This window comes from Penaeus chinensis, chromosome 8 (genome assembly GCF_019202785.1).
Source record: "Penaeus chinensis breed Huanghai No. 1 chromosome 8, ASM1920278v2, whole genome shotgun sequence".
NCBI classification, from domain to species: Eukaryota; Metazoa; Arthropoda; class Malacostraca; order Decapoda; family Penaeidae; genus Penaeus; species Penaeus chinensis.
Genome location: NC_061826.1, coordinates 37,929,663 through 37,939,662, shown reverse-complemented (window position 1 = coordinate 37,939,662; position 10,000 = coordinate 37,929,663). Strand labels below are relative to the sequence as shown.

At 45.0% G+C, this 10,000-nt stretch overlaps 1 protein-coding gene across 3 annotated transcripts in view; it reads left to right on the top strand.

Annotated features, from left to right (window-relative positions):
* LOC125028235 (calcium-binding mitochondrial carrier protein SCaMC-2-B-like) overlaps nt 1-10,000 on the top strand; it is a 20,684-nt gene that overhangs the window by 360 nt on the left and 10,324 nt on the right. For 2 of the 3 annotated variants that reach the window (XM_047617641.1, XM_047617642.1), the window contains exon 1: nt 1-251. This exon is cut by the window's left edge. In XM_047617641.1, the coding sequence (XP_047473597.1) occupies nt 1-251 (251 nt within the window). Of the gene's footprint in view, nt 252-8,742; nt 9,911-10,000 lie in introns of those variants that run through there. The other variant, XM_047617640.1, reaches the window with a different exon arrangement.

Sequence of the window (10,000 nt, the reverse complement as noted above, 5' to 3'; positions counted from 1 at the left end):
ATGGGCAATGGGCGAAAGTACCACGCTGCCCATACCCGAGCTGACCTGTCTATGGGCGGGCGGCTAGACAACAGCGGGGGCGTCCAGCACAATATAGGCGCTGGGGCTGTGCGGGCGATGTCTGGTGCAGGTGGGCGCGGTGCTATAGGTACTATGGTGATGATCTATGGCACGGCGGAAGTATGCGCGAGAACGCAGTGTGGACTTACCTTTGTGCCCAGCACCTTCCCCATTTCCAAAGACCAGCAAAGGTGAGTCGGAAAAAATAGATAAATCTCGGTATGCTATGATCAGGAAAGCTTGTGGTGTGTGTGTGTGTGTGTGTGTGTGTGTGTGTGTGTGTGTGTGTGTGTGTGTGTGTGTGTGTGTGTGTGTGTGTGTGTGTGTGTGTGTGTGTGTGTGTGTGTGTGTGTGTGTGTGACGGATGTAGGAGTGTTTTCCGTTCGTTATCGATTATTTATTTCGATCGATATTCGGCTGTGAAGACGGCAAGGATGGGTGTGCCTAAGGTTGTCTCTGCTTGCTTGGAATTACGCTTGGGTGAGTGTGCGCCACGTGTAGATCCCTGTGAATGAAGAGAAAGTAGGAAAGCATGGAAAGTAGTGGTGCTGTAGGAATTTAATAGCCAGCAGTCATGGGACTTGGTTAAACCTAGAAAGTAGTGACGGTAGAAACAGTGAGTGTGCAGATCTCAAAACTTTCCCAACTGTTGAACAGTGAAACTCGAATAACAGATCAGTACACATATTCTTAGAAATCCAGTTCTTCACGCCTTCGAAAGAACACTAAACAAAATAAAAAGTAGAGTAAGAAACGGAAGAGTCGATGCCGGCAATTTTGCTCGATTAATCTGTTGCGTAAACCTTAAGCAATGGGCATCATAAATTATGAATACGGAAAAGAACGTTGATAAGATAAGGCGAAAGGGGAAGAAAAGTGGAAACTATAGAAATTTAGGATTAGTAATGGCAAATCAAGACAATGCACAAGGAAGAATGGGTTAAAGGCGGTAAGTTGCATCACGTGGACCTTGATATAAACCCAGCATGGCAGACGGCCAAGTGTTGCCACCGGCGCGAGGACGGGGGGAGGGGGCAGAGAAGGAGAGGGGGTTGGGAAGTTTGCCATCCCCCATGCCCATTCCCCTCTCTTTCTCCCTCTCCCTCTCTCACACTCCCTCCCCCCTCTCCCTCTCACACGCCCTCTCCCCCTCTCCCTCCCCTCACGCCCCTGCTTGTTTTGTGATCATCAGTGTTATCTTAGAAAGTCCTCCTATTCGAAATTTACTGTACGCTGAGCAAGATCGCAAGTAAATTGAAGCGATTGTATATCTGTATATATATAATATATATATATATATATGGTAAATGTTAAGTTTCATCCAGCCTCCGACTTTCGAAACCACTTTTTTTGGAGTGTAATCTCCCCTCGTAGTTTAACGCTGTTATGCTGTTGCTTTCCGTCGCATTTGACTCGTTGATGAGTAGCGGAACTTGTATTCCCCGACGGCAAAGTTGATCAAATGTGTAAGATTCGGCTTCGCACTGTATTATGGGAGGGTAATTAGCATGATTTACACACAGAAAAACAAGAAAAACACTAAATTAACTTAAAATCGGGCTTGCTGAAACTCTACGGGGACAGTGGCCATGTTTCACGTATGCAATTACGGTATACAATTCGGCGGTTAAATCCAGGATTATTTTTTGCCTGATTGACGGACAATACAAATGAATCAAACCATGTTTTGGCACAATCAACTTTTTAATATGAAAATGCGTTTCGAAAGTTTCCAGATGACCGTTTCAAATTCATACACAAGCTTCATTAATAGTTCCTCAAATAACAACGGTATTTTGATTGACTGCGATAATAAATACAAAGCAAAGAAACAAAAAAAAGCGCTACTGACAGTTACGTGTCGCGCACGGAGACCGTGCCGCAACGGCACACGCAGTCTCCGTGAATTTTATTCTCAAACAAAAAACTTACACATTTTTGTAACACACCTTGCAAACTTTAGTGATGATTGTCGTCAAATATGGTAACCGTTCAATACTTATACTGGTCTTAAAATGTAAGATGGAACTTATTGACCTTTGCCTGAGCCGAAAATACTTCGGAGGCCGTGGCGAGGCTTCAGGCCTCGCAGCCAAGCCTTATTGCTCGTCCCGCGGAATTATGAAAGCTTTAGCCTGATTTCGTCGCGCGCGGCCACGACACCCACTGCGGTCGGTTGCAATAGCCAAATCGTAAATAATTTGTATTAATAATGCATGTATTATTATCCTATTAAAAGTATGCATTTTTATTACATTAATTGGCTTATTACTTGAAATGTACTTCGTGCAATAACTATGTAGATTTCGCCGGTTCTCGTTAAACGTTACTTAAATTTTACTAACCTTATATCGTCCCGTCTCCGTTATTAAGCTTTACAATAACACGTCCTCGGCGTAGCAATATTTCCAGTTATACGTGTATTTCCAGTTATACGTGTATTTCGCAATTTGTAAACATTTCTGCCGGCTTCTATATTTTTTTTTTTTTTCACACCTACACTTCCTTGGCCACCGGACAGATACACACTGAACGTTTTCAATGGGCGAGGGCAGGGCTTTCCGAAAAACTGTTTTTGATTGGTCAGAAAACTCTGACGTCATTGCCTGAAGTTTTCATTGGCTAGAATTTCTCAGTCTGTAACACCGCATAATCGCTAAGTTGTCAATAATTGGTCGTTATACATGGTGTCCTTGTTTATCTGTTTCACACATTATTAATTTATTATCGCTATTTCAGAAGAAATTTGTCTTTAGGTGCGCGAAAAAATGGTATTTGTTTTGTATTACGTTTTTGTTTGGACTATATGCATACAAGCAATCAGGTAAGTGTGAACTCTTACCGGATTTCACTCGCTCTCTGAAGATGAAAGGTCTAGAGGGACTGGGGCAGGCGAGTCGATCTTTCTCTCTTTTCCGCCTTGCGGCGGATACAGCTCTGCCGCTTGTAGAAAGAAGGAATGGATCAGAGATGTTTGATTTGATTTTATAAATAAATAGCGGGCCAGGTATTGGTTGATGTAAGCGGCCCTAATACCTGGCCGCTTGACCCATTCCTTTAGGTCCCTCCATAACCTTTCTACGTTTTGTGTGTGTATTTGTGGGTCGTCTGGGTCTACAAAATTCTCAGAATGATTAATACTCAGATGTTTGTAACCATGATGTTGTAGGTTCCGGTAAGCAGCCCATCCATCACTGTATATCACACTGTCTGGTTTGATATATTTCTTAATAAGGGGTATGAGCGTGTCTGCACTGCGGTCAGTGCCAACTAATGGCACAACGAATTTCTTTTTACTTACACGCTCAATACCCCCAAAGACCCACACCTGGCTCAACTGTCTGCCCCTATTATACTTACGGCGCACGAGCAGCGTCTCGTCGATCTCAACTATTACACCAGCACCTCCTATTGAATTTTGATTTTGTAACCAATATTCGGTTACTTCAGAACAAAAACTCCTCCAATCTACGCTAGTTGGCTTAGAAATGCCAATACATTTAATAATTTGTGCGTGATCCCAATGTTTTTGTAGCCAATGATTCACAAATAAAATTACTTTAAAAGGTTCGAGATGTGTCCCCTGCAGAAACGTGCCATTGTAATCGCTGGTCGAGAAAACGCAACTTTTACGCCGTTTTGTCTTTGCTATTTTTTTCCATCTGCCACAATACCACATATGTCGATCTTCACGATATTTGCAAGGTAAATCGCAATGCGGGCAACTTACCGCTCTTGGCAAAACACCGTGTGCCCTCAGGAACTCTATAGCGTTATCATTTTTTTCAAAATAATCAGATATAACTCTATAATAATGTGGGTCACAACCTACACACCTGAGATCCATTTTGAGCAGAGATTGGTATATTTGCTCTCCTTGCCCACTATACATACGTGTGGCGCAAATGATGGCATGTGATTGGTTTATAGCATTTCCTGTAATGCTATTGGCTCTCGTGACAAATGTCACGCGCATGTGGTATATAATAAAAGTTTCAAAAGGTTTCGTGCGCTGTTCATGCGGTAACGTTGTTGATTTTGAAAATCGCGCGCAATTCTTCAGTTCCCTCTTGCCCGTAATATGGACCAGACACATCGATTTGCGCAGAGTAAGAAATGTCATAATTACTGTAAATACTCGATTTTATGATGGTATTACTCGTGTATTGTCAGACATTTTAATGTAGAAAGAAAATCACCTTCATGTAAGTTTATGCGGAATTTTTCTAGTTACGAAATGAAAGTATTACAATAAATGAACCAAAATAAAACGGTATCATTGTTTTGTTTACATAAAGTAGGAAAGGATATCGGATGGCGATTTTTAAAATATTGAGATAGTTTTTCATTCGGGGCTCTGTGACACTTGCGTGTCCAATAACTTCGTTATTTCTGATTTGCGACGGAAGTTCATAGAAGATAAGTTTCTTAGATTTATTTGCTCTATCACATGCATATATTTTTTTCCGGTTTAAAGACGGCTAGTCAGAACTTTACCTATACCATATATATATATATATATATATATATATATATATATATATATATGTATATGTATATTTCATTGCCAAATGATTTGGATGGATTTTCCACTCTTCGCCTGTTTATGGCTGGAAATATCTGCCTCTTTCTTGAATTCTGCATGTTATTTACGTTCATCGGAACTGTGCTCGTCATTTACGTTAATTTGTTAATCTAACTAACCATTAAGGAAAGGGAAGGAAGCCGGGTCAACCTTGAGAAATAGCGTCACACCTGCATTGGGTAGATAGTGGGCATCAGTGGTACGGTTTTTGTCAAAAAGTAAAAATCAGCCGGTTGAGTTTTCACCATATGTTGGTCTTTTCCTGTTGCTGTTCGCTGCTATGGTATTATTTTTATTATTATTGTTTTTGTTTTTTATTATTACTTTTCTTAATATTGTGACGTTTCTTCCTTGCTCTCGGTCTGCCTTAATGCGTTCGTCTGTTCACTTGTACCGTCTTCTTTTCTCTCCTCCATATTATGCTTCTGTTCTCCACTCCTCGCGTCTTCCCTCCCTCCCACTTTCCTCTTTTGTATGTCTTGTGGAGGAAAGAGAATAGGAGGCATAATAAGTTGAGATTTGCGCTTACTCTCCTTTTCTTCATCTATTGATTTCGTAACACAAGGTAGTCGTTTCTTTGACCAACCTAAAAAGAAGTTGGTCTGGCTGGTTAGAAGTTTAACTGCATGGGTACGGAAATGCGTCGAAGCCAAGATTGGGTGGGTATATAGATACATAGATATGTTTGGTAGAGAGAAGGGTACGTGTCATAATGTGTCATAACGGATAATGGCCATTGGAAAACATGCGGTTTGCGTGATTTTTTTTTTCTTGAGTGCTCTCCAAGTGGCGCTTTGACAGGAATGTGTTGATAACCGGCGCTCTGTTGGCCCCCTCCCAGTCCCGTCTTGGAACAGACAGTTCTTTTGTTTAGTTTGAATAAAAAAATACCTTGTGCTCATCAAAAGTTCATAGTTTTGCGTCTCCGCTTCTCATAAAGGAACAAGGAGTAAGCAATCATTTCTTGCTGACCAGTTCGAAATATTTAAAATCTGATTCGACGTAGAAACTGAGTTAACGACCAGACTTTCTCGTTTGGTGTATTTAACCTTTAGCCCTATAACGAAGCTATTATGCCGGTTGAATACAACGCGAGCAAATGCAATTCATCAAATCAGGCGGTTTTGCCCCCCCCCCTCCCCCACCATGTCATCCGTCCCCCGTCCCCCGTCCATTGCCTTCTCGAAGTCACAAGGCAGAACCTGTGTAGTCGTATTTCAACTCACTGCCGTCCATTCCTTCGTATTTTTCCTTGTATTTGAATGAAGATTAATTGGTGGGACAGTTTAGAAAGGGAGGATGCTGGGAGGCTTCTTGACCCGAATAAGAATTCATATTGCCAACCGAAACAAAATAAGGGCAGGCTAATTTTAACACAGGGTGCGCCGTAGGTCATGTGATCGGGTCGAAGAGAGCAGCTGGTAGACGACACTGATCGATGCGTTTCAGGGCCAGACACCCAAGTCGACTCGGGTGAGGTAGGGCATCTTAGGGCAAAGAAAGACTTCAGAAGCGGCAACGCGCAGGAAAGGGGTATGGATGTGTGTGTGTGTGTGTGTGTGTGTGTGTGTGTGTGTGTGTGTGTGTGTGTGTGTGTGTGTGTGTGCGCGTGCGCGTGCGCGTGTGTGTGAAGGGGTCGTTTCAACCCGCAGCCGGCATGGCGGATTGCAGTTAGTTTCATGGAACCTCATTTCGACCTCACTTTGCTCTTTCGACGTGACCCATGCAGGTCACATTTCTTTGGCTTCTTCTCGCCTGGCCATATTGGGAAAGGGGATCACGTAATTACCAAGGACCGCTCGATGTGTCCCGCCGGGCTTCCTGTGGCCAACCGACACTGGCGAATATTAATGTAGATACCTATACTCTTTTCGTAAGGAAGTAGCTTTGGTGTATCTGGTGCCAAGGTACTTTCTCAATACCTTGGCTGGTGTCGGGATGGATCCAACGGCGCTCGGAGACAAGGCCGAATCTCGGGACTGGTTCGGAATGCAGTCCGATGAGAGAATTGCCTCGCTGTATCACTCTTAGCCACACGCGGCCTACTGCTGGTCCACGTGGTGTTGGCGGACGCCCTTACTCGTGTGCCTTGAGGGGATTAAGACACGGTCTCCCTCTTCCATCTCCGTCTCGTTTCCTTGGGTTATCTTTTGGGGGAGAAATATTGTTTTTGTTAAAGGGTAAACAAGTGAGACTGGTAGTACTCGTAATTGGCTCATTGGTGACTTAGTACAAGAGGAGCCATCTCTGTGTAAGAGCAATCAATTAAATTAATTAACAGTTGGCATGGCATGTACGTAATGCCATGCCTGTCGGTTTTGGGATTAATTGTCACTATTGCAACTAAGTATTTTTAAAAAGTTCTTGCTGGTAGTTATTTAGATTTTTAGTAAGCAAGAATGTTTATTTTTGAATGTAGACACGGAGAGAGAGTAGATATCTTTGCCAAATTCGAAAGACTGGTTTATTTTAACACGTAGTACCGGCTATTCATTAAAGCGCATATCGGGAAAGGATCTAACAGGGGGTTTGGGAAAACAACTCGTGTATTTCTTCACAGTCTCGCCTTTTGTTGACCTGTTAGAGCGTAATCTCTTGATTTTCTCGGTTGGAATAATGTCCTTTTCGCTGCTCTTTTCCAGTAGGTCCACTGTTGATATTGTCACTCTTTCCCCCCTTATGTTTCCTTGGGGGGAGGGGGCAGTGAGTTTTAGCTAATTTGCCAACTTCTAACCAGCCAGACTAACGAGATTAGATTAAAGTGACTGTATTAATGTACCTATACCTATACACTTGCAAGATAGGTTGTTTCGTTGTTAAATCTTCAATCATTTTAACCATACACCCACCTACCATTATTGCAATCTTCAAGTAAAGTATTGCTAAATGGAGGAGTCTGCAGGAAGGGTATGACGGCAAAGGCATGAGATAGAAGTGCCCCGTGTAACATGCTTAAAGATGGGAGGCGAGTGAGATCGACGGTCGGCGTGCGGGATAGGCCTACTCTTGTTGCCATCGGCTCCTCGAGAGCTTGTGTGCTTGGTTGCTCGTGTTTTTGTTTTTCGTCCTTGTTTTCTGGAGTGGGTTTTGGGTTTGGGTTCTGCGCCTGTATTTTTTTTTCTAATCTGGTTGTGTGGATGATTTGTCTGTGGAGATGGCGTATGTATTTTTGTAGTTGGGTAATTTTGATACCCCCCCCCCCTTTTTTTTTTTTCCCCTTCGCTTGCGATGAATGCACCGCACGGGAGGCACACTATTATTACTAGTGGTCTGTGCGCGTCTCGGGTTCTGCCCCCGCCAGCCAGGGCTTTAAAGGCGATAGGTATTAAGTGGGAATCCTGAAAGTCATACTACTTGTGAAGTGGAAAAGGCTGTTTGTTTGTCTGTTGCTCTTCTTTTTTCCGAGAGATTATCGTCCTAGTCTTTTGTCACGTGTCACAAGGAACTACCCCCTTTCCTCTGCCGCCCGTCAGTCATCCCCTTCTTTCTCTTCCCTGAGAACAGCTGTCGTCTTTAATGGGCGACTTTAACACGCGGTCTTGACCTTTGTCAGGGTCTCTCTCTCTCTCTCTCTCTCTCTCTCTCTCTCTCTCTCTCTCTCTCTCTCTCTCTATCTATCTCTCTCTCCCTCCCTCCCTCCCTCCCTCCCTCCCTCCCTCCCTCCCTATCTCTCCCCCTCTCTCTCCCTCCCTCCCTCCCTCCCTCCCTCCCTCCCTCCTTCCTCTTCCCCCCCCCCACCTTCCGTCTTTCCCTCCCTCTCCCTCCCTTGCGCCCGCATAATCTAGCTATTTATGCACGCAAAGGTTGCCGAAACGTTTCCCAACTATATACACACACTTGACGGAGTGCCAGACTTCTTGCATAAGGCATTCTTTTCTCATGAGGGTGGTTAAAGCCTGTCATTCACCTGAGCGAAAATACAAGTTTGCAAGGGGGAGGGGCGGAGGTCACGCATCTGTACTCGGTTCTTCGCGAATTGAAATGTCATTGCAATACACGAGAACAATTGTGTATGTCCCCTTTCGTTCCCATTTATCAGTGTATTGTTCTTGTATTCTTTATTTAGATGGTTGCATTTCATGGCTTCGGATCATGATTGGTCATCATTTTTAGTGTTCGATCTGTCGTTAACAGTTCAAGGTCGAGTCCTTCCATGCCGTCTGCTTCTCCTCCCCCGCCCCCCTTCCCCGGCCCACGCTATAGCGCTTCTCTGACGTGCCGGCCTGGAACTCCAGTTGCCTTCCGTACGCCGGTGGAGGCTCTCCCGCTCCCCTTCTCTGCGGTCTGCCACGCACGCTGACATCTCACACATTCACGCCTTTTATCCTTATTTCTGGTTCTCCCCTCTGCTTCATCTCGTTCTCTTCCTCTTCGCACACATTAAGGACGACATCCATTTGCTCCCACACCTTGTGCTCATAGACTTCGACTACCGCTGTTCTCGATCTGCCCTGGAAGCTGACAGCTGTGTTTGTGTTTGCAGAGTCACCATGATTCGGTGCTGAAAAGTGACCTTGCGTGGAGATACGAAACGTGTTTTGGCGCTGCGAGGAGGGGAGGTGGGAGTGTGGTACATACGATGGGCATCTGAATAGAGAAGAGGTTGTGTAAGAGTGTTAGAATCGAAAAGACCGTTCTAGCGGGGGTGTCGTCGTGGAGCCTCCGTGGCCGAGAACGACGTGGATGCCGCTTCCTGTTGACTAAAGTTCCCCTCGAACGAGCGTCCGTCGAACCGTCTGTGATCCAGTGCTGTGCCCTAAGCTTAAGCTGTAGTTAGCGTTACAAAACTCGCCACGTGTTAAGCTCACGTCCTTGGTTCCCCTCCGTGAGTGCAGAAACACCTCCCTCCATCAACGTTCCTTCCAGCCTCTCTCACGCCTAGCTTATGGCAACATGTGGTCCCTCCGTGTCCGTGACCAGCACCTCGGGGCCTTCCTCAGAGACATCGCCTTCGTCAGGAGGATCCACGCCGACCTCCTCGGGAGAGACAAGTCCCGTGTGGCCAGACGAGTGCCTGGACGTGACCACCGTGTCCGAGGACATGATCCCCATCGCCCCCATCCTGCAGGACCTCCAGAGCACAGACTTGCACAGCGACTCCGGAGATCCCGAGGACGTCATCTCCGACGTGGCTGCCGAGCTGTTGGCCGAGACGCTAGACTTCTTCATCGAACTTTCGAATTTATTCACCAACCTTATCTCCGATACGAGCGAGGAAAAGCCCTGTATATGTACCAAGTATGTGGTACGTGAGGGCGAGGATGGGTACGTGCTTATGGACTGCCGCTGTTTAGAATGCACAAGGAATAGAAGTCTTGTCGATCCCTTGACAGATTGGCAGATAGCTAGTACGGA